General features: G+C 39.6%; 1 protein-coding gene and 1 non-coding gene across 28 annotated transcripts in view; one reads left to right on the top strand and one right to left on the bottom strand.

Moving 5' to 3' along the window:
* EIF4G3 (eukaryotic translation initiation factor 4 gamma 3) overlaps positions 1–25243 on the top strand; it is a 369995-nt gene that overhangs the window by 327569 nt on the left and 17183 nt on the right. For all 27 annotated transcript variants that reach the window (XM_058443899.1, XM_032759190.2, XM_032759180.2 and 24 more), the window contains 6 exons: positions 951–1171; positions 2906–3021; positions 11387–11559; positions 20752–20877; positions 22330–22411; positions 24829–24927. In XM_058443899.1, coding sequence (XP_058299882.1) covers positions 951–1171; positions 2906–3021; positions 11387–11559; positions 20752–20877; positions 22330–22411; positions 24829–24927 — 817 coding nt within the window. The remainder of the gene's footprint in view (positions 1–950; positions 1172–2905; positions 3022–11386; positions 11560–20751; positions 20878–22329; positions 22412–24828; positions 24928–25243) is intronic.
* LOC116813980 (U7 small nuclear RNA) lies at positions 11113–11174 on the bottom strand. The gene has a single exon (XR_004371090.1). It is a non-coding gene; the product is annotated as a U7 small nuclear RNA (small nuclear RNA).

The raw sequence follows: 25243 nt of genomic DNA, 5'->3' as shown, positions 1-25243 counted from the left end.
AAGATAGTGATCCCATGTTCTTATAATATTTGTTTCCCTTTCATTTATATAACTCATACTTTTATCATTGTCTTCTTTATTCCTGAAAGATTTTTTAAAACTAAAATAAGAAATTGCCAAAATTAAGGCCGGGCATGGTGGCTCACGCCTGTAATCCCAGCAGTTTGGGAGGCCGAGGTGGGCAGATCACCTGAGGTCAGGAGTTTGAGACCGGCCCGACCAACATGGAGAAACCCTGTCTGTAATCCCGGCTACTCAGGAGGTTGAGGCAAGAGAATCACTTGAACCCGTAGGCAGAGGTTGCAGTGAGCCGAGATTATGCCGTTGCACTCCAGCCTGGGCAACAAGAGTAAAACTCCATCTCAAAAAAGAAAAAAAGAAATTACCAAAATTATCACTGACTTTTTTTGGGACAGAGTCTCACTGTCGCCCAGGCTAGAGTGCAGTGGCGCGATCTTGGCTCACTGCTACTTCCTCCTCGCAGTTTCAGGCAAGTCTCATACCTCAGCCTCCCAAGTAGCTGGGATTACAGGCGCCCGCCACCAAACCCAGCTAATTTTTGTATTTTTAGTAGAAACACCATTTCACCATGTTGGCCAGGCTGGTCTTGAACTCCTGACCTCAAGTAATCTGCCCTGCTCGGCCTCCCAAAGTGCTGGGATTACAGGTGTGAGCCACCATGCCCGGCCACCACTGACATTTTAAAGTATTAAGTAGTATCCCTTCAGAGAAAAAAGTTAAAACATCTTAATAAATATTCCCTTTAAAGCACTCTTTTACTTGTTTGTTGAATAATTAAACTTTGAAATATAATTGGTGTTTCACACATCTAATGTTATCTGTGAAAAATTCTGTGTACTTTCAGAAAGTCTTAGTGTTATTTTATAATTTGAATATGTAGGGGACATGGCCTTGTCTTTCCTTTGAAAAGTGTTGTTTTGTCTTTTAAGTCGTGGAAGTATGGGCAGGGAGAAGAATGACAAGCCCCTTCCATCTGCAACAGCTCGGCCAAATACTTTCATGAGGGGTGGCAGCAGTAAAGACCTGTTAGACAATCAGTCTCAAGAAGAGCAGCGGAGAGAGATGCTGGAGACCGTGAAGCAGCTCACAGGAGGTGTGGATGTGGAGAGGAACAGCACTGAGGCCGAGCGAAATAAAACAAGGGAGTCAGGTGAGAGACTTGGCTTAAACAGATGCAGATGCAGATTTGGGTTTTAAATTTGGAAGGAAAAATAAAAAAGAGACTGTACCTGAGTAGATTTTAGAATCAACACATAATAGCAACACATACCAGCATGTGAAGAGTTAAAGGGCACTTCATAGTTTTATAACAGTTCTCATTCCCTAGGTATGTATTAGCTCAACAGTTTGTAAATTTTCTCCTTTCTCTATTAAATGTTATGGTGAGGATGTCCTCCTGCTGTATTTTAAGCAATCTGAATTTCTTACAAGTCCCTGTAACATCCCACATTTGACGTTGCTGTTAGATTGTGTATGCTGTGTAGAGCTCCTCAAATGTGTGAAAATTCTCGTTATTGAGCCACTGCAAGACAAACCAAAGAGAAAGTATTAGGTTATCTTTAGTTGCCTTCATCTTCCTTGGTAACCTGTTGTTTTTGTATGCATTTAGCATGTATATACTTAGAGGACTTGCTCAGATAATGCTCTAAAAATTGCTTCATGTATTTAACCTGTGTTTCAGTTTCCTTATCTGTTAAATGGGGATAAGTTGTACCTACCTTTTCAGGATATTATGAAAATTAAATAAGAAGTTAATACATGTAAACATTTAGAACATTACCTGATAAATACAAGGTTTTCAAAAAGTATTAAATGTTGTGATGATGAATATAGCAGTGGAAAACAGTTTAAATTGAAGATTCTTTTCAGCCTCTTTTAAATATTAATCATGAAGTAATACCAGTTGTTTTTAGTATTTATATAGCTTTCTAATTTGTTTCACTATTTAAATTGTTTCTCTTAACTGTAGTCCCTAAATGGATCTCAGAGACAGATTGAAGTGTCTTCTCCCAGTTGGTGTAACTTTAGATAATACAGCTTTAGGGACATGTGGCTTTTTTAAATCCGTGCTAAATACTTTTGAAATATAACAGGATAGAACATGAAAATATCTTGTGTGTAGTGAATAATGTAGCACAGCTTCCCTATGTGTTTTTATTGTCTGGTTCATTTGTACATTTACCAGATGCACAGTGAGTGTGAGGCCCTTGATCCCTGTTCTCGGCCTTCAGTCTGCTGAGTCAGAAAGACCTTTTTTGGTAATTCCACGAAAGACACAAACTGAGAAAGGTGCTATGAAGGAAGGAATTTAGTTCTAAGAGAATACTTAGAACTATCTGGTACCAAGGAGCTATGTAGAATAGGGGCAAGGGGAGGTTTCCTTCATCCTAAGGACCAGTAGGAATGAAACAAGTTTGTAGGCAGGGATGGGTGTGAAACCAAGGGAAAGAGCACTTTAGACAGGATTACTATGAGCAAAGCTGTAGTAGGAATAGCCACGGTTTGTTCAAGTAGCTGCCCAAGATCAGTGTGGCTCAAGCTTAGTGGCGAGCAGGGCCCTGACCTGTGCAGGATTGTGAAGACCTCATGTACTCTTCATCTTCGAAGCAATGGGGGGCAATCATAATACAGAAAGGAACAAAAAAGCTTTAATTAGGAAAGTTTATCATGTTCCTAAATCTTGTTCATTGTTATTGTAGATTATAAAGTTACTTAGTGCAAATCTATTCTAAAACAAAAGGTTTCTGTATTCTGTTTTTATCTATTAAATGTCTTGTAGCTATTAAAATAATGTAATAGCACATAATATTGTCAACCATAATCTCACTATTTTAATAGTAATTTTTATTATTTTTACTTTTTTTTGGGGGGGCCTCACAAATAGCAAAACCAGAAATTTCAGCAATGTCAGCTCATGACAAGGCTGCATTATCAGAAGAGGAACTGGAGAGGAAGTCCAAATCTATCATTGATGAATTTCTACACATTAATGATTTTAAGGTAAATGAGATTAAAAAAAAAAACACACAGAAAGTCCTTTGACGGTGTATAATAACTTGGTTCTGGTCTAAATCAGGTGTCATTGTGAACTGATAAGACTTAGGTTGAGTAATCCAAGTCCTACACAATTCAGTTTGCTTAACGCTGATGCATTTCTGCCAAGTACTCTCTTTTAATTTGATACTATAATTTACAACATAGAGTGGTGGGCAGAGAGAATGAGTACCAGTCCATCCCCACTAAGGGAAAACGAAATTGACTTCTATATTAAGGAACAAAAACAGCACATTATCATTATGAAGCATTTCTGGCACCCTGTATATAGCTGTCATGGTCTTTTTTTTTTTTTTTTTTTTGAGACAGAGTCTTGCTGTGTTGCCCAGGCTGGAGTGCAGTGGCATGATATCGGCTCACTGCAACCTCTGCCTCCCAAGTTCAAGCAATTCTCCTACCTCAGCCTCCCAAGTAGCTGGGACTACAAGTGCCTGTCACATGCCCAGCTAATTTTTGTATTTTTAGTAGAGGTGGGGTTTCACCATTTTGGCCAGGCTGATCTCGAACTCCTGACCTCAAATGATCCACCCACCTCGGACTCCCAAAGTGCTGGGATTACAGGTGTGAGCCACCACGCCCAGCCTGTCATGGTCTTTATAATCATTCTATCATCATTCTCATATTAATCTTGACATATGGCCAGCATTACTTTTTCTTTATTTCATAAAACTGAGGCATAAAGAAACAAGCAATGTGCCAGGTCAGACAGCCTAAGCCAGAGATTTCAAGACAAGGCCTTGAATTTGCCCTTCCTTAACCCTTACCTTCTTTTTAATCTTCATTTTGAGATAGTAGTGAATAAGACATTTCTACCTGACCTCATGAGCCCTATAGTCTAGTGGCAGAGACAAACCATAAACAAATAACTCCACTAGCAGTTACTTAACTGTAGTTATGATAAATACTAGTAGACCTATAGGTCTTAGGAGAAATCCGTTAATGGGATCTAATTAAGTGATGTGAGGTCAGGAAAGGCTAATCTGTTAAAACAGTCTTATCTGTTAAAATACTTGTCAGGTATATTAACTACTTTTGCTGCTTTGGCACTATATTATTAAAAATTCTTTCAAGATTACTTGTTTTCTTGGCCGGGTGCAGTGACTCATGCCTGTAATCCCAGCACCTTGGGAGCTGAGGCAGGAGGATCACTTAAGCTCAGGAGTTTGAGAGCAGCCTGGGCAACATGACAAAAGCCCCATCTCTGCAAAAAATACAAAAATTAGCCGGGTGTGGTGGCACGCATCTGTAGTGCCAGCTACTCAGGAGGCTGAGATGGGAGGATCACTTGAAGCCCAGGAGGCAGAGGTTGCAGTGAGCCGAGATCATCCCACTGCATTCCATCCTGGGTGACAGAGTGAGACTGTCTCAAAAAAAAAAAAAAACAGAAAATATTACTTGTTTTCTTAACAGTGTAATCATCATCTGTTTTCTATATACAAAAATCACCTTGGTTATCTATAGTTCAATCTTGTAAAGCCTTCAAGCCTCTGAAATTGTTCAAAATTCAGAAGAAGTAGAAGGAAGTTTTTGATGATGAGTGAGGTAGAGATGAGTGCTTTGCAGAAACTGTTGGAAATGTACCAAAGTAAATGAACATTAACTGGAAATAGTCAAAGAATAAACCTGATGTACTGTGATTCATCAGTTAGCTTCCTGGAAAATTAGGGGTATTCTTATAAATTGGCAGCATAGCCTTTTTCTTGCATGGAAGTAGGGAAATGTGAACGAATTGCAAAAAAATTAGAATGGCCAAGAAAGATGAAATGCCAAGACAGTAAGGAAGAAAACAGTGGAGATTGGCTTCAGATGTAATTTGAAGGATGTACAAAGTCGATGAATAACCCTTTAAAAGGGGAAAAATATGATCCTGTGATGAACTGGAGGTATAGGGAGAAAAAGGCCTTAGTAACACCTAAAGAGTACAATAAGAGGACTCTTTGGAGAATCATGAGCCCTGGGCCAGGCTTGCAATACAGAAGGGGCAGAATCGTTGTATCTTTAGAATTTCATTGGGCAGTGTACAGAGCAGCTGTGCCTGCAATATGGTTAAAAACAAACAAACAAACAAACAAACAAAAAACCAGGTATTAACATTGGGCATTTACTGAGGACTTACTCTGCGTTGGGTGCTGTTGTACATATTCGGTATGTATTAGTTTGTATCGTCCTCGTAACATTCTCCTGAAGTTGATGTTATTATCATACCCATTTTTCAGATAAGGAAACTGAGGGCAAAGATGTAAAGCAACTTGTTCAAAATCTTACTGCGAATAAGTGCCAGATTGAGGATTCAAAGCTAAGTTTCTAGCTTCAGAGGAGAAAATGCTTTATCTCATTACCTTTAGGGTATTAGTGTGTCAGGCTAAAGACTTAAAGAGCTGATCTTAAAATTTTTTTTTCCAAATATCTTCCTAGTAGGTGTATTATTTTTAACAGTAATTCAAATTAATATTTATTGAGGGTTTATTTTGTGCCTGGCACTGTGCCAAGTTCTTATATATATATATATATTTTATATACATTTCCTCACGGTAACTAAAAAATTAAGCCCAAGAGGTTAAGTTAAACTCCTAAACTCTACAGTAGTAAGTGGCAGAGCCAGGGTTCAAACGTACCTCTGTCTGACTCCACCGTGCATGTTTTAGCCTCTATGCTATATATTTATTGAATACCTAAGTGTGCTAGCCACATTTTAGGGGTTATGACTGGGTATACCATATTTATAGTGAACAACAAAATCTGCTTCCATGGAGCTTACATTCCAGTGGGGAGATACAGACAAGTCTGGACCTAAAGGTAGGTAGCAAATTAATAAATAAACAGTAGCTACCAAAAAAATGTTTTCAGTGCCAAAAGCTAAAATTATATGATGTGATGGAGTCAGGGAAGACAGGAAGTATCATTTCAACTAAAAGCTCAAAGACAAAAAGAAGTAAACCATGATGGAAGGGCAAGGTTATGAACTGCTATGACACTGTGAGTATCATGATATAGCTGGGAGTATTACCCTTGAAAACCAGCGCAAGACAAGAATGCCGTCTCTCACCACTCCTATTCAACGTAGTACTGGCCAGGGTAATGAGGCTAGAGAAAGAAATAAAGCATATTCAGATAGGAAGAGAGGAAGTCAAACTCTCCCTGTTTGCAGATGACATGAACCTGTATCTAGAAAACCCCATCATCTCAGCCCAAAAGCTTGTTAAGCTGATAAGCAACTTCAGCAAAGACTCAGGATACAAAATCAATGTGCAAAAATCACTAGCATCAGTCAAGCTGAAAGCCAAATCTCCAGTGAACTCTCATTCACAATTGCCACAAAAAGAATAAAATACCTAGGAATACAGCTAACAAGGGAAGTGAAGGATCTCTACAAGGAGCACTATAAACCACTATTCAAAGAAATCAGATATGACACAAACAACTGGAAAAACGTCCCATGCTCATGGATAGGAAGAATCACTGTCATGATAATGGCTATACTGCCCAAAGCAATTTATAGATTCAGTGCTATTCCCATTAAACTACCGTTGACATTCTACAAAGAACTAGAAAAAAGTATTTAAAAATTCATATGGAACCAAAAAAAGGAGCCCAAATAGCCAAGGCAGTCGTAAGCAAAAAGATCAAAACTGGAGGCATCACACTGCCCTACTTCAAACTATATATATATATATATATTTTTTTTTTTTTTTTTTTTTTTCTTGAGACGATGTCTTACACTGTTGCCTAGGCTGGAGTGCAGTGGTGCGATCTCGGCTCACTGCAAGCTCTGCCTCCTGGGTTCACACTATTCTCCTGCCTCAGCCTCCCCAGTAGCTCAGACTACAGGTGCCCGCCACCATGCCCCACTAATTTTTTGTACTTTTAGTAGAAACGGGCTTTTACAGTGTTAGCCAGGATGGTCTTGATCTCCTGACCTCGTGATCTGCCCTCCTTGGCCTCCCAAAGTGCTGGGATTACAGGCATGAGCCGCCATGCCCAGCCTACTTCAAACTATATTACAGGGCTACAGTAACCAAAACAGCATGGTATGGTACAAGAACAGACACATAGACCAGTGGAATAGAATAGAGAACCCAGAAATAAGACTACACACCTACAATTATCTTCAACAAACCTGACAAAAACAAGCAATGGGGAAAGGATTCCCTTTTTAATAAATGGTGGTGGGATACCTGGCTAGTCGTATGCGGAAAATTGAAACTGGAGCCTTTCCTTATACCATATACAAAAATCAACTAAAGATGGATTAAAATATAAAACTCAAAACTGTGAAGAAGTAAACTTACACAATACCATTCAAGACATAGGCACAGGCAAAGATTTCATGAGGAAGATGCCAAAAACAGTGCAACGAAAGCAAAAATTGACAAATGGGATCTAATTAAACTATAGAGCTTCTGCACAGCAAAATAAACTGTCAATCAGCAGAATAAACAGACAACTTACAGAATAGGAGGAAATGTTTGCAATATACACATCCAACAAAAGTTTTTGTTGTTGTTGTCTTTTTTTTTGTTTTTTGTTTTTTTGAGACAGTGTTGCTCTTGTCGCCCAGGCTGGAGTGCAGTGGTGCAATCTTGGCTCACTGCAACCTCCACCTCCCGGGTTCAAGCGATTCTCCTGCCTCAGCCTCCCGAGTAGCTGGGATTACAGGCGCCCACCACCACACCCAGCTAATTTTTTGTATTTTTAGTAGAGACGGGGTTTCGCCATGTTGGCCAGGCTGATCTCAAACTCCTAACCTCAGGTGATCCGCATCCCAAATACTGGGATTACAGGCGTAAGCCACTGTGCCCGGCTCCCGACAAAGATCTTATGTGCAGCATCTATAAGGAGCTTAAACAAATTTACAAGAAAAACACACACACACACTAAAAAGTAGACAAAGGACACGAACAGACAGTACTCAAAGGAAGACATACATGTGGCCAACAATCCCAAGAAAAAAAGCTCAACATCACTGATTATTAGAGAAATGCAAATCAAAACCACAATGAGATACCATCTGATACCAGTCAGAATGGCTATTATTAAAAAGTCTAATAGATGTGGCGAGGTTGTGGAGAAAAAGGAACACTTTTACACTGTTGGAGTGTAAATTAGTTCAACCATTGTGGAAGACACTGTGGCGATTCCTGAGAGACCTAGAGACAGAAATACCATTTGACCCAGCAATCCCATTACTGTGTATATACCCAAAGATATATAAATTGTTCTCTTATAAAGACACATGCACATGTATGTTCATTGTAGCAGTATTTACAATAGCAAAAACATGCCATCAACCTAAATGCCCATCAACGATAGAGTGGATAAAGAAAATGTGGTACATAGACACCATGAAATATTATACAGCAATACAAAGGACCAAGACCCTTTCCTTTGCAGGGACATGGATAGAGCTGGAGGCCATTATCCTTAGCAAACTAATGCAGGAACAGAAAAGCAAATACTTCATGTTCTCACTTATAAGTGGAAACTAAATGATGAGAACACATGGACACGTAGAGGGGAAAAATGCACACTGGGGCCTACTGGAGGACAGAAGGTGGATGGAGAGAGAGAGGATCAGGAAAAATAACTAATGGATACTAGGCTTAGTATCTGGGTGATGAAATAATCCATACAGCAAACCCCCATGACACACATTTACCTATGTAGCAAAGCTGCACATCCTGCACATGTACCCCGATCTTAAAAGTTTAACAAATATGTATCATGATATAGCTAATTGACCCTTTATGCAAACACAGTGAATGAATTCCCATTAGAAGACAGTTAATCACTTCCATTTAAATACTGAGGATTGATTTTTATTTATTTTTTTATTTTTTATTTTTTGGAGACAGAGTCTCACCCTGTCACCCAGGCTGGAGTGCAGTGGGGTGATTACAGCTCACTGCAACCTCCACCTCCCAGGTTCAAGCGATTTTCCTGCCTCAGCCTCCCGAGTGGCTGGGATTACAGGTGTGTGCCACTACACATGGCAAATTTTTGTATTTTTGGTAGACATGGGATTTCACCTTCTTGGCCAGGCTGGTCTCAAACTGCTGAACCTCAAATGATCTGCCCGCCTTGGCCTCCCAATATGCTGGGATTACAGGTGTGAGCCACCTCTTCCAGCCTGAGGATTGAATATTTGCATTCATTTACATGTCCTCTTGAAAAGGCGTAACGATGTTGATTGGCTTAAAATGAGGTTAAAAAACCCACAAGAGGCCAGGTACGGTGGCTCACACCTGTAATTCCAGCACTTTTGGAGGCTAAGGCTAGAGGATCACTTGAGCCCAGGAATTTGAGACCAGCCTGGGCAAGATATCCATCTTTACAAAAAAAAATTTTAAAATTAGCCGGGCATGGTGGCATGCCTGTAGTCCCAGCTACTTGGGAGGCTGAGACAGGAGGATTGCCTGAGCCTGAGAATTTGAAGCAGCAGTGATCTATAATCATGCCACTACACTCTAGCCTGGGTAACTGAGACCTTATCTCTTTAAAAAAAAAAAAAAAAAAAAAAACTAAAAGACTCACAAGGATGAGGAGACCAGGGAATAGACAGAAGCAACATTCTGGAAGTTGGAAATAAGAAGGATGAGTGGTAATTTATTTAACAAACTAAGACTGTTTGAGGTACAGATGTGGCCAGAAACAAAAGGAAATTAGTTGGTTAAAAGCATATATAAGAAACATTTTACAGCCGGGCGCGGTGGCTCACACCTGTAATCCCAGCATTTTGGGAGGCTGAGGCAGGCGATTACCTGAGGTCAGGAGTTTGAAACCTGCCTGGGCAACATGAAGAAACCTTGTCTCTACTAAAAATACAAAATTAGCGAGGCATGGTGGCTCATGCCTATAATCCCAGCTACTTGGGAGACTGAGGCAGGAGAATCTCTTGAACCTGGGAGGCAAAGGTTTCAGTGAGCCAAGATTACGTCATTGCACTCCAGCCTGGGCGACAAGAGTGAAACTCTGTCTCAAAAGAAAAAAGAAACCATTTTACATGATAATTGTCTTGAATGTTTCAAAAATGGCAATGTCATGAAAAGACAAAAAAGAGAAAGAACCATTTTAGATTAAAGGAATCTGAACAACATCATAACATGTAAAGTCGGGTTCTCAACTGGACTCAGCAACAACAAAAAGCTATATTACACATTCAGAGACAGTTGTGGAAATTTGAATATGTACTATATATCAATTATTTTTATTGACATTATTTATAGTAAATTTCTTGGACATTCAGAAAACAATTGATGAATCTAAATCCAAGTGAAAATATGTAGTTGTATATTGTATGATTCTTTAATTTTTCTGTAGGCTTGAGATTTTGTTAGATAAAAAGTTAATGTGAGGGAGGTATTAAATAAAGGAGCAGGGAGGAAAAAGCGGCAGTGGTGAGACACCTAGATGAGCCTTCTCCCTTCTGCATCAGGTCATCACCCTTCCTACCTACATCCTCCCCCTTCCTACCTATATCCTCCCCGTTGGAAGAGCTACTTTGCTTCAAAGGTTGAACCAAAAGATTGTGAATTCAGGGCACCAGACTAATTTCCAGTAGCTGAGAGCAGAGAGGTACACTGCTTTATCGGTGTATCAGCAACTCTGGCTGACTGACTTTCACCCTTCAGACCAAAGATATTGACTTGGCTGGATACTCTACAGTAAACACCAGTTAACAAGCACAAATTAAGAAGCATACCACAAGAACTTACTAAAAGAATTTTAATGCTTAACCTAACCATATCACTTAAATTTAACTTTCATATGAAGGAAGACCTTTTTCACTGAAGATTGCACAAATATTAACCTACACAGACACAGTAACCTCTGTTGACACATTAAGGCTTTTGAATCATGACATTAAATTTCTATTTCATAATATACCATTTTCAATTTTTTTAATGATCATAAAATAAGTAAATATTATGTAGAAAAATACATTTGACTCGCCCTTTGAGTGATGTTTAATAAAATTGTTAAACTAAACATGTTAACTTTGTAAAGATGCATCATTTTTTTAAATTTTTTATTTATAAAAACAGTTCTCTGGTAAAAACCGGAAAACCTACTAGACAAATTTGAAAAGGGCTGTAATGCCCTTTTTTTGTATGACTTTTAATATTGCCCATATCAGCCTGCAATTTACTGAGCCATATATTATGTTAAACAAATATAAACTTATATATGAAAACTGTCCTGTTCGTGGATCTTTCTACTGATTCTGTTATAAGTAAAAGATTTTAAAGTTATCTTAACATTCTGGTAACACTATCCAGATTTTGGAGTAAACCTTTCTTTGCTGTTGGAACAGGAAGCCATGCAGTGTGTGGAAGAGCTGAATGCCCAGGGCCTACTACATGTTTTTGTGAGAGTGGGAGTGGAGTCCACCCTGGAAAGGAGCCAGATCACCAGGGATCACATGGGCCAACTACTCTATCAGCTGGTACAGTCAGAAAAACTCAGCAAACAGGACTTTTTCAAAGGGTCAGTATCCTCTTCAAGAGTGGTATTCAATTACTAGGCTCTTGGGTACCAGTTAATTTTTAAAGTACTTACCTCTTTAAGTATTTAGTTTTTTCCATAGATGAAAATTGTATCCACTGTAATATGTTGATATGATGCAATTAATATATTGATATGTTGGTTGATGTGATGGCATTTTATAGATTGTGCTAGGGCATAAAGGTTATCTTTTGGTTTTCTGAATATTATTGTTAGATCTCTACCATGATGTAAGTAAGGTAACAGAGACCCCTTAGCCTCAGGGAAACTCTGAGGCCTTTAGCAGCCCATTTACATGTGATCCCCAAATGTTCTTTGAGGAAAAAAGCTTTTCTTTGTGAGAACAATTCTGAAAAATTGTCTTAAATTTGAAAACCTTACTCTTTCAGTCAACGCTGGTTATTGTGGCTAGAAGCACTCGTGTGCCCACTCTAGCCTCATGGAGAAGGATATGTAACTCGGTGTTCTTAATGATTTAGTCTATTTCAGGTTGGTTTCATTATGATTCTTGTCAATGGATGGTTTGATAAGGTCTGCCTATCTGCCTGTCATTGGTGGTGAATCCTCATTTGATCAGGTTCTGGTATATTTGTGATATACCATCATCACAAGTACATGGATCAGGTTCCTTGTGCTTCAACCACAAAATCTTACCCAGGCATAGGTTGTATAACCAATGTTTGAAGTGAAAATTGCATTGGTAAAAAATTTTGTTAGGAGCCATGTTGTATCAAATATAAACACAGGGTCACACCAGCACTGACAGATGCCCACTCTCTAAGGGAATAGCAACTAGGATCTCCTAAGGTCTGGACATTGGATTTACATCTGCCATCTCATCCTTACCTGGACATATGCTTATTGAATCAAATGGCAGTAAGAATTCTGTACTACTTGTAATTTTCCTCTTTTTTTTTTTTTTTTGCCAAGCTCATACTCTCATGAATTAAATGCACATATGATTAAATGCCACTGTGTATTTTTCTGTAGTCATTTCACATATGGCCATCCTTTTAGAATAAGGTAACCATTAAATGTCATTGTTGGCTGGGTGCAGTGGCTCACACCTGTAATCCCAGCACTTTGGGAGGCTGAGGCAGGTGGATTACTTGAGATCAGGAGTCTGAAACCAGCCATGGGCAACATGGCCAACATCTACTAAAAATACAAAAATTAGCCCAACGTGGTGGCGTAAGCCTGCAATCCCAGCTACTTGCGAGGCTGAGGCATAAGAATCACTCGAACCTGGGAGGCAGAGGTTGCAGTGAGCCAAGGTTGCACCGCTGCACTCCGCCTAGCTCAGTCTGAAAAAAACAAAAAAGTCCTTGTTGAATTTATTCATTTGACTTTGCAAGCAATGATGACATTGTCTTCTAGGTCCTAGAAAATTTATACTTGCCCCTAGGATCATTAAAAAGTTTTCTTGCCAGGTGTGGTGACTCACGCCTGTAATCCCAGTATTTTGGGAGGCTGTGGTGGGCAGATCACGAGGTCAGGAGTTCGAGACCAGCCTGACCAACATGGTGAAACCCCATCTCTACTAAAAATATGAAAATTAGGCTGGGCACCGTAGCTCACACCTGTAATCCCAACACTTTGGGAGGCCGAGGCAGGTGGATCACGAGGTCAGGAGATCGAGACCATCCTGGCTAACATGGTGAAACCCCGTCTCTACTAAAAATACAAAAAATTAGCCGGGTGTGGTAGCACGCACCTGTAATCCCAGCTACCCGGAGACCGAGGCAAGAGAATCGCTTGAACCAGGGAGGTGGAGGTTGCAGTGAGCTGAAATTGCGCCACTGCACTCTGTTCTGGGTGACAGAGCGAGACTCCCTCTTGAAAAAAAAAAAAGTTTTCTTTCAGGCTGGGCATGGTGGCTCACACCTGTAATGCTAGCACTTTGGAAGGCTGAGGCGGGAAGATCGCTTGAGCCCAGGAGTTTAAGACCAGACTGGGCAACATGGTGAAACTCCATCTATACTAAAAATACAAAAATTAGCTGAGCATGGTGGTGTGCACCTATAGTCCCAGCTACTTGGGAGGTTGAGGCAGAAGGATTGCACCTGGGAGGTCCAGACTGCAGTAAGCCATGATCACACCACTGCACTCCAGCCTAGGTGACAGAATGAGACCATGTCTGGGGAAAAAAGAAAGTTTTCTTTTAGCAGTATGCTAGATTGCTCTGAATTAAGGCCATTTGAACCAGTTAGTAAGAAACTTTGGCAAAAGTTGCTGTGGTTATTGGTTTTTAAGGCCAAGATGGTTTCCCAGTTTTAAAAGAGAAGCCTCCAATTCAGTCCAGTAACTAGCCAGTGTAAATGGTAAGAGCAAATAAAGGTATGTACACCTTCACAATCAGATTGAATATAGTCCTCCCAGCAGACTTGAAACTATAATTTCCTAGAAATAATACTGTTGGAGTGATGAGGATATCCATTTATAAATAGTTACTTATTACCCAGATATTATGCTACATTCCTCAGAAAATTCTGGAAATAATGGTAAATTATCATTTACCATTTTCTGTCTCTTCAAACTATACTCAGAAGTTGATTCATATCTATAAAGATGCCTGGAAGCATAGTCTACCTTTATTGGCTATAACTGAACTTGTGAGATACTAACTTAGTCTCTAGAATATCTCAGACATTTGCATTTCTCCCTTTGTGGGATTCCCTGAAGAAAAAATATCATAACCAGACATGGTGGCTACAGTTGTTGGTGTTAGAATTGCTGTTGCCGGCAGTAATTACCACACTACTACCTTTTATTTAGACATAAAATGAGGTTAACACTTCTGTGTCTCAGCAATTACTTCATGTTTCACCATACCTGCTTCCGTCTGCAGCTAGAGGCAGTGCAGTGTCTCCAGGCCTAACTTTGGATGCTTAGACCTAACCAGTCTTGGACCTTAGACCAAGACATGTAAAAGTTGTACTATTTTATTCTAAATGGAGAGGCCTGACAATTTAGTGCCCACCTTTTTCTAAGAGGGAAATGTAGGGATTGCTTCATGTCAGTGTCCACCAAGAGCTTTCTTGCAAGCAGATCAGAATTTCACAATCCCTTCTAAAGCCTGAGTTATAAATGGTTCATACTGTCTAGAGAGGCCATTTCATTGGAGCCATGAAGATACCCTGTCTTTTGCTTCTTTATTCTTAACCTACAAAGATAGTATTGTCCTTCCATAGTATTGTGGAAGAGCCTCTGAGATCAGCTGTTTTGGGTGCTGCTACTGCTTAGATGTCAACTTCTGAACAGTTGGGGAAGCAGTCTCTGCCTAGCTCGCCAAGCCAATGGTAACTCTGGGAAGGTTAGAAAGCAGAAAGCCAGCCAGGCGCTGTGGCTCACGCCTGTAATCCCAGCACTTTGGGAGGCTGAGGCAGGCGGATCATGAGGTCAGGAGATCGAGACCATCCTGGCTAACATGGTGAAACCCCATCTCTGCTAAAAATACAAAAATTAGCTGGGCATAGTGGCGCATGCCTATAATCCCAGCTACTCGGGAGGCTGAGACAGGAGAATTGCTTGAACCAGGGAGTCAGAGGTTGCAGTGAACTGAGATTGTGCCACTGCACTCCAGCCTGGCAACAGAGTGAGACTCCTTCTCAAAAAAAAAAATAAATAAATAAAGCAGAAAGCCTCCAGGTATACTAGTCCCTGGTGAGCTAATTACTAATCTGCCATTTCTCCCTATAGTTCTCTTTAGAGTATGCACTGCTGCAAAGTAGTAAAATAGACAAAAGTTTCAAATAGGCTTTATGAATATAGCTTTTAGGTCCTTTGGAATTTTCCTTACAAGATGTTATATCAACTGTGAGCATAATAGTTGCTGTATGTAAAACATACCTCCACAAAGATAACATCAAGCCATCGTCCTGATATTTTCAGGACTTGAATCTAAATACTTTATGACCCTAGTTAGGTCGGTAGGTAGATAGGTAGAAGCATTATTGTATAGGTACATGCACTTCAAACAGTGTGTTGATAGTCTTTTTATATCATGATTTCAGAAAACTTCTTTTTAAAAACTGTCTAGTAAATATAGTTGAGTGCAGTTTGCTATTAGTCACAGAATTGGAATGACTTTGAAAGTATAATAAATGAAGACCAAGGTTGTAAAAATTAGAGTGGACAATAGACACAAAATATGTACCCTAGAGGAAGATTGATACATTAATATTTCACTTTGGGAGATGTTTGTTAGAGAGGAAATTCTTATCTCTTCCTTGACTACTTTCCTGGAACTTTTATTACTGCTTACAGCAATTCTACATTGGTAAAAGACCCTATGTAGGCTGGACACGGTGATTCGTACCTGTAATCTCAGCTACCAGGGAGGCTAAGATGGAAGGATGGCTTAAGGCCAGGAGTTCAAGACCAGCCTGGGCAACACAGCAAGACCCCATCTCTAAAAAAAATTAACAAAAAAATTAGCTGTGCATGGTGGCACGTGCCAATAATTACAGCTACTTGGGAGGCTGAGGCAGGAAGATTGCTTGAGCCCAGGAGTTCAAGCTATAGTGAACTGTGAGAGCATCACTGCACCCCAGCCTGGGCAACAGAGTGAGATCCTATCTTTAAAAACAAAAAACACTTTGGGAGGCCAAAGTGGGCAAATTGCTTGAGCCTAGGAGTTTGAGACTAGCCTGGGCAACATGGTGAAACCCTATCTCTACCAAAAAATACAAAAAGTCTCTGGGCATGGTGATGGGTGCCTATAGCTGCAGCTACTCAGGAAGCTGAGGTGGGAGGATTGCCATACTGACCTTGTAAAATGACTTGGGAAGTATTTTCTCCACTTCAGTTTTTTGGAAGAATTTGAGAAGAATTTGTTCTTCTTCAAGTGTTTGGTAGAATTCAGCAGTGAAGCCATCTAGTCCTGGGCTTTTTTTCTCTCTCTCTGAGATAGGGTCTTGCTCTGTCACCCAGGTTGGAGTGCAGTGGCTTCATCATGGCTCACTGCAACCTCAACCTCCTGGGCTCAAGTGATCCTCCCACCTCAACCTCTCAAGTAGCTGGGACAGTAGGTGCACGCCACTGTGCTCAGTTAATTTTTTATTTTTTGTAGAGATGATGTCTCACTATGTTGCCCAGGCTGATCTTGCACTCCTAGACTCAAATGATCCTTCTGCCTTGGCCTCTCAAAGTGCTGTGATTACAGGTTTAAGGCAGTGCACCTGGCCATGATTCAGTCTTGATTTGTTGTATATATCTGTTAGTTTATCTGTTTTTTTCTAGATTATCCATTTATTGTTCATAGTAGTTTCTTATGATCCTTTGTATTTCTGTGGTATCAGTTGTAATATCTCCTCTTTCATTTCTTATTTTGAGTCTTCTGTCTTTTCTCCTAGCCTAGATAAGTGTTTCTTGATTTTCTTCATTTTTCCAAAAATACAACTCCGAGTATCATTGATTTTTTTTCTTTCATTTTTTCAGTGTCTATTTCATTTATTTCTGTTGAGATGTTTGTTATTTCCTTCCCTGTGCTCATGTTGGGCTTAGTTTGTTCTTCTTTTTCTAGTTCCTTGATGTGTAATGGTATGTTGTTTGAGATCTTTTTTCTTTTTTGATATAGATGCTCATTGCTATACATTTCCCTCTTAGGAGCACTTTTGCTGCATTCTATAAGTGTTGGTATGTTCTGTTTCCATTTTCATTTGTCTCAAGGTATTTTTTAAAAATTCCTTTCTAATTTCTTCTGTGACCTATTGGTTGTTTAGGAGGATGTTGTTTAATGTTCACATATTTGGATATTTTCCAAGATTTCTCCTGTTACTGAGTTGAAGTTTTATTGCATTGTGATCCAAAAAGATACTCGATATGATTTCAGTCCTCTTAAATTTGTTAAGTCTTGTTTTGTGGTCTAACATATGATCTATTGGGGAGAATGTTTTATTTGCACTTTAGAAGAATATGTATTGTGCTGCTGTTTAATGGAATGTTCTGTATATTTTTGTTTGGTTTAAAGTATAATTCAAGTCCAGTGTTTCCTCACTGATTTTCTGTCTAGATGAGTTGTTCCTTGTTTAAAGAAGGGTATTGAGATCCCCTACTCTTGCTGGATTGTAGTCTATCTTTCCCTTCAGATAATTAATTGCCTTATGTTTTTAGGTACTCCAATTTGAGGTGCATATGTATTTATAACTGTTATATCCTCTTAGTAAATTGATTCTTTTATCATTACATAATGACCTTTGTCTCTTTTTATAGTTTTTGACTTAATGTCCTTTTCGTCTCGTATAAGTATAGCTACCCCTGCCCTCTTTTGATTTCTATTTTCATGAAATATCTTTTTTCTTCTCTTCCTTTCAGTCTATGAATGTCCTTACTAGTAAAGTGAATCTCTTATAAGCAGCATATGGTTGGATCTCATTTTTCATTTATTTATTTTTTAAATTTTGAGAGGGAGTCACACTGTCTCACCCAGGCTGGAGTGCAGTGGCACAATCAAGGCTCACTGCAGCCTCTACCTTCTGAGCTCAAGCAATCCTCCTGGGTAGTTGGGACCACAGCCATGCATCATGATGCCTGGCTAATTTTTTTTATTTTTTTATAGAGACAAATTCTCCCTACAATGCGCAGGCTGGTCACCAACGACTAGGTTCAATTGATCCTCTTGCCTTGACCTCTTCAAGTGTTGGGATTACAGGCATGAGCCATTGTACCTGGCAGGATCTTATTTTTTAATCTATTTAGCCACTCCGTCTTTTCATTGGAAAATTTAATCCATTTACATTTGACATAATTATTGATAGATAAGGACTTGCTACTGCCATTTTGTAATTTGTTTTCTGGTTATTTTGACAATCCCACTTTCAATTGTGGTAGCATTGTTTTGCTTTTTTGAAAGATTTCTTATCAGAACTTTACTGTGTTAAAATTTTTAAATATTTTTCTTTTAATCATGTATCCCTTTCTTCAATTAAAATTTTAGACCAAAACCCAGTATATAAAATGAAGTGGAGCTTTTGTAGTTGAAATGGGCGGAGGGATATCTGCAGTCTCATCTATGTAGACCATACCAAAGTTCAGTCCAATGGCTGTGGTTTTTTCCTTCCACCCAAAGAAAAGCCTGACAGTCTAATGACTGTGATGGTCACTACATGCCAAGAGGCAAGGGTATGATGTAGCTCTGTTTCATTTTTTCAGTTTTTAGAAAATACGTGTGGTGCAAAGCATTATTATAGGCTATGTAGTAGTGCAAAGACATAAAGACAGTTATTACCTAGGTGCTTCAGCACACTTAAGATTTTTCTTTTAGAATCATGCAACAGGATGTAGGAACTGTAAACCTGAAAAAAAAATAAACTTCTTACAGGCTTGTTCTATGGAAATCCTATGTTCAGCCCAAAAAGGTTTTTGTTAGCAGTATAGATTTGACCACTGATTGTGTTCTGTGGACTGTCCCATGATGAACTGACTGATCAAGGCATAAAAAGCCAAGGCAAGAATATGGGTATATTTTATTTGTAATGAGATAAAATATATGAGATAAAAATAGCAGCAGGTATACTGCTGAAAGACCAGCATGGCTACAGTTGTCTCTTGGGCCCATTAAACAGCTTAATTTATGCTGCTAGCCCACAGAGCATGAGTTGGCAGGATCAGGTGGTTAACCTAGAAATCCTGGAGTCCAGCTAGATTATATTCCATCAGTGGTACATTAACTGAACCCAAAAAGTATGCACATAATGAGAGAACCTGCAATTATTTGACATCTATTTGCCATAGCACAGACGCTGTCCTCGGCATCAAATAATTACAAGCTGTGAGGTCAGAAAGTTGGAATTAAGGATTCATGAAGCCCAGAGTTAGATAATATGGCTGAGCTGCAAACGGTTTTGAAATGGCAGCTTCAGAATGGTGACCCTGCCTATTGTGGTAGCTCTTTTTAAGTAAAAAGTTTTAGTGAGATGTAGGCCTCTGAAAAAAGGGTGGCATACTTTGGCTAGAACCTGGAACTGCAGTGGAAAAGCACACGTTTTACAATTGTAGAGATCTGAAAGGGCATGCATACAATTACCACCTGCTCTTCGGCCTTCAATTCATTCCTCCCTTTCCTTATGACTTGCAGCTATGTGTATGTCTCCTGTAGTTAAATTCATTTGCTTTTGTACTTTGTAATGTATCGTATGTAGAAATAATTAACAAAGTCTTGAGTTGTTTGTTTATACTTCCAAATGAATAGCTATGATTTTTAGCCTACATAAGAGTGCTGGTATTTTATATTTGATTTTCCTAAGTTTTATATTTAATTCCCATTTGCTTGACATTGAGAAATATTTATAATTCATAGCACAAAAGCCTGAAACCATTAGCTTTTCTGTAGAGATAGAACAGTTTGTAACATGTAATAATGATGATAATGTTAGTAATGTGGCCAGACTCTTTTATATCCATCCAGTTTTTTCCCCATTGTAAGGTTCCTCAAGGACACAGATTTTTGTCTTTTACAGTAAGTGTTTAGTCAGTGCTTTTGACTGACTCAGAGGATATGATATTCAACTGTGGTGAATTCTTTATAGTGCGGGATTAAATGGATAGTTTTTCCCCTAGAACTTCACAGGACTGTCCTGTAAGGCTTTCAAATGTCACCTTTATATGGAGGTATTTTCTGACCTCCTTCTGGTACCATAGTTCATGTTCTTCAGAGTATTAGCCCTATTTGCAAGTATGCTTTTGTCTGTTCTAATCTTTTTCCCCATGCTAACATAATCTCTTTGAGAATGGTAATGTGTTTACCAGTCACTTTGTGGCTAGACTGTACCTAACATAGCAGGTGATTAATATGTATTTGTTGACCGATTTTTTATGTCTTTATTTAATTTTAACTTTTTTTTTTTGAGACGGAGTCTTGCTCTGTCGCCCAGGCTGGAGTGCAGTGGCACAGTCTCGGCTCACTGCAAGCTCCACCTCCCAGGTTCACGCCATTCTCCTGCCTCAGCCTCTCCGAGTAGCTGGGACTACAGGCGCCCGCCACCACGCCCGGCTAATTTTTTTGTATTTTTAATAGAGACGGGGTTTCACTGTGGTCTCGATCTCCTGACTTCATGATCCACCCGCCTCGGCCTCCCAAAGTGCTAGGATTACAAGCATGAGCCACCGCGCCTGGCCTAATTTTAACTTTTGAATTACATTTGCATGTGATTTTTACCCCCTGTTCCTTTTCAGTTTTTCAGAAACTTTGGAATTGGCAGATGACATGGCCATTGATATTCCCCATATTTGGTTGTACCTTGCTGAACTGGTGACCCCCATGTTAAAAGAAGGTGGAATCTCCATGAGAGAACTTACCATGTAAGTTATACTTGTTTCTCTTGATATGTATCAGGTAGAACTGACACATAACTCACCTGCTAGCTCTCTAGCATAGTACTGTCCCATTATCGCCTTTGAAGACTCTTGAATGCAGCCTGTGACTCTTTAAGACTTCTGATTTCAGTGTAAAAATGTTACCTTATGCTAGGTCTACACCTGAGATATTTTGGGGATATGATAGCCCTGTGGTCTGTTGAGGGTAGTGGCGATGATAGATTGGCTCCAGAATCGTGTAACTGGAAGATGACTGCTTCTAGAAACTCAATGTTCATCTGGCTTTTGTGTCTATCATTGCACTAGTGCTGTAAGTAATTATATTTTCCCATTGTAGCTTGTCAGACTGCGGTACCCCATAGTACATGCTCATGATTATAATAAAAGGATGATTATAATAAAACGAACTGAGATCTCAAGTATTCCTACGTTTGGATGTGAGTGGGGAATGGATGCTACATTATATAGACCAGGGGTTTCCAAACTCTGTTCTTCGAAACACTAGTGTTTCCACAAAAGTTGTTTATATAGTCAAACTTTGCACACGGTCATGTCCCTTTTCTTTAAGATTAACAAAACATACTTAGCATATTAAAGTTTATGACAGTCCTATAGTAAAGCAATAAATAAAAACTAGTTAGCTTTGTTTAATTCAGCATTGCCTCACTTAGAGTATAGATATCCTATGGAACACAGTTTGGCAAATACTGATTTAGACTATTAAAAAAAATTGGACCCTTCGCTGTTTCATCCATAATTTCATCTATAAAGAAAAGCTTCCTTTCTTAAAAATACTTTATATATGGCCAGACGCGATAGCTTACGCCTGTAATCCCAGCACTTTGGGAGGCCGAGGAGGGCAGATCACAAGCTCAGGAGATCAAAACCATCCTGGCCAACATGGTGAAACCCTGTCTCTACTAAAATGCAAAAATTATCTGGGCATGGTGTTGCGTGCCTGTAATCCCAGCTACTCGGGAAGCTGAGGCAGGAGAATTGCTTGAACCAGGGAATTGGAGATTGCGGTGAGCCAAGATTGCACCACTGCACTCCAGCCTGGCGACAGAGCGAGACTCTGTCTCAAAAGAAAAAAAAAAAAAAAAAACTTTATGAAAGCATCACAACTCCCCTGTTACCTAAGGTGCTTCTTGTTTTAGCTTGAAGCAGAACTTACATAAACAAACAGATTACCGCATCTGATCTTTGTGTTGCTTCTATCACTGAAGTGGTTAAAGAAAAAGGTAAAAACCAAGAACTCGCATGTACCTTTTCAGGAACTTCTCCTGAAAATGACTTAGAGCATATCCTGGAGCTTTGGCTTGCCCAGTATTATGTAGGTTGCGCAGTATCTGGTTTTTGGTCACACACTGTTTGCCTCTTGTTCTAGAAGAAAGGATTTCTTTAGAGATACTTAATCACTGCTCCTATCTTTTACAGAGAATTTAGCAAACCTTTACTTCCTGTTGGAAGAGCTGGGGTCTTGCTTTCTGAAATATTGCACCTACTATGCAAACAAATGGTGAGTGTTAAACTGAGTGTCAGACTCAACAGTATTATTAGGAAGGGCAGTGATCTTGATCTTGGGTTATCTGTGAATAGCTTAGGTCTCAGGGTGCAAGTAATTAAGAGTGAGGTCTCTGCTTCAACCCAGTTTCTTTCTGAGGTGCATTTGTCCTTCTTGTTTGCTAATATCTTGGGGAAGAAATATCAAATCTCGACTAGATTTGGTATAATTCTAAAGAATCTCAAGACATGTTTTATTTGTGGTCGATTTTTTCTTCCTTTGAAACAAAATGGGTATATCATTTATATGTTTTAATAGATTTCAATGAAAAGCTCCATAGAGTTGGAGGCTGTCAGTCTATAACGTCTGTGGCAGGCTGTCAGTCTATAAAGTGGGAACAGATAAATCTAAACCGATAATTTCAAAAGAGTGAAAGTGCTCTGTTAGAAGTCTAAGAGGTTTGAGGAAGTGTTGTGGCATCACAAAGGGAATGAAATGTCTAGGATGAGAGGGATGAGAGATGTCAAAACAAAATAGAACTCAGAAATGACAATTCTGGAGTGATTTCTGACTTACTTACGCCTGACCCAAAGATATTGGATGATAGATTTTAATGTTTAAAGTCAGTGTTTCATTCCTCCCTCTGATACAGAAGTCCTTCTGTATCCCATTTGTGTGGTAGTTATTCATAAACAGATGCACTAAATATCCTGGTCTCTAGTTCTGTTGACTGTTTGTTGATACTACTCTTTGCTTAATGGCACTAAAATTTTTACTGAACCCTAGTTTTTATGTCCAAAATTTCCTCCTCTCCGACCTACTCGACTTTAGTCCTTATTTAAAACTCACATTCTGGCCGGGCGCGGTGATTCACGCCTGTAATCCCACCACTTTGGGAGGCCGAGGTGGGGAGATCACGAGGTTAAGAGATCGAAACCGTTCTGGCCAACATGGTGAAACCCCGTCTCTACTAAAAATACAAAAGTTAGCCGGGCATGGTGGCATGCGCCTGTAGTCCCAGCTACTCAGGAGGCTGAGGCAGGAGAATCGCTTGAACCCAGGAGGCAGAGGTTGCAGTTAGCCGAGATCGTGCCACTGCATTCCAGCCTGGCAACAGGGCGAGACTCCATCTCAAAAAAAAAAAAAAAAAAAAAAAAAAAACTCACATTCTGGCCGGCGCAGTGGCTCACGCCTGTAATCCCAGCACTTTGGGAGGCCGCGGCAGGCGGATCACTTGAGGTCAGGAGTTGGAGACCAGTCTGGCCAACATGGCAAAATCCCATCTCTACTAAAAATACAAAAATTAGCCAGGCATGGTGACAGGCACCTGTAATCCTAGCTATTTGGGAGGCTGAGGCAGGAGAATCGCTTGAATCTGGGAGGTGGAGGTTGGAGTGAGCCAAGATTGTGCCACCACATTTCAACCTGAGCTACAGAGAGAGACTGTCTCAAAAATTAATAATAATAAAATAAAACTCACATTCTTACTAACTTTGATGTATGGAAACAGCACAACCCTGCTTCCATCCAAATAAAACTAAATTCTCATAGAGTGTAAGCTTTGGAGCCAGATGGCTGAGTTCAAATTGTGGTTCCACTATATTTTCAGCTATGCCTTGGACAAGTTACTCTATGAAGTAATTAATACATACCTCTCAGATGACAGCAACAGCCTCAAACCTGGCATTTTCCTTCGTCACTGTGACTTTCTTCAAGTAGAGGACTTGTACCTCTTCACTTTTTTCTACCTGACAACAGCTCTTCTTTGTTGTCTCTCTTGGGCTCAACTTTGTGCTTCTTGCCCTTGAAACACTTCTCATTCCTGGTTCAGGAGCAACAACTGCCTTAAGCCTCCTTGTATCAGGCAGCATGGCTATGATCTATTATGAAGAGGGATTCTAGTGAGGCTTCTTGAATGGCTTTAATAGCAGATACATACAGAGCTATCTAGGAAAAGACACAGTGTGGAATTTATAAACTCTGTGTATTGGACTTTTTTTGATGTTTATAAATCCCAAATAACCAGCTGTAGCTCCCCAGATTAGTCACCTCATAAATAAATTATTTAATGTTAAGCAGCTGTACTTCAGTTATTCACCATTATATTTATGTGCATTCAGACATCTTAGTTTGAAAGTCACAAGTCTTAAGAGATTAACTTTTTATCAGCGAGGAAAAGTTTGTTTTCGAGACTGGTCTTGCTGTGTGTGTTGCCTGGGCTAGACTCATACTCCTGGGTGAAAGCTGTCTTCCGACCTCAGCCTCCCTAGTAGCTAGGACTTCAGGTGTGCACCACCGTGCCCCGCTGGAAAAGTTTTGATTTTTCAGCTTTTTGGGGTTTGAGCTCTTTGACTTCAGGCAAACCTTTTTTTTTTTTTCCTGTTTCTTCTTGCACTGTGAAAGTAAATGGATTGGATTTATCTCTATTTTAGAGCCATAAGAAAGTGGGAGCCTTATGGAGGGAGGCTGACCTCAGCTGGAAGGACTTTTTACCAGAAGGGGAAGATGTACATAATTTTCTTTTGGAGCAGGTAAGAACAAGGCTTATGTTTTGCTGTTTGATAGTAGTTGATCTATTTCATAGAGAAAATGCAGGTAATTTCCTTCGTATTCCAGTCATTAAAATTACATCAAAATAGGAATCTTGGTAAAGATGTCCTTTTAAGTTCATGCTTTTAAAGCCACTCCAACTGTGTGGCCATCAGATGATTGATATTTTAAAAAAAGAAAATGTAAAAGACTTAGCAACCTGTAGAAAAACAAGCTATAGCAAGCAGAAATTACGTTAACAAATAAAGCAGGGTGACAGGGCCAAAGCTGTCTCCTGATTTCTGAGTCTGATGGCAG

The sequence above is a fragment of the Hylobates moloch genome, unplaced genomic scaffold (assembly GCF_009828535.3).
Source record: "Hylobates moloch isolate HMO894 unplaced genomic scaffold, HMol_V3 SCAFFOLD_9, whole genome shotgun sequence".
NCBI classification, from domain to species: domain Eukaryota; kingdom Metazoa; phylum Chordata; class Mammalia; order Primates; family Hylobatidae; genus Hylobates; species Hylobates moloch.
The sequence above is the reverse complement of the archived record's forward strand: the minus strand, read 5'-3'. Positions and strand labels throughout refer to the sequence as shown.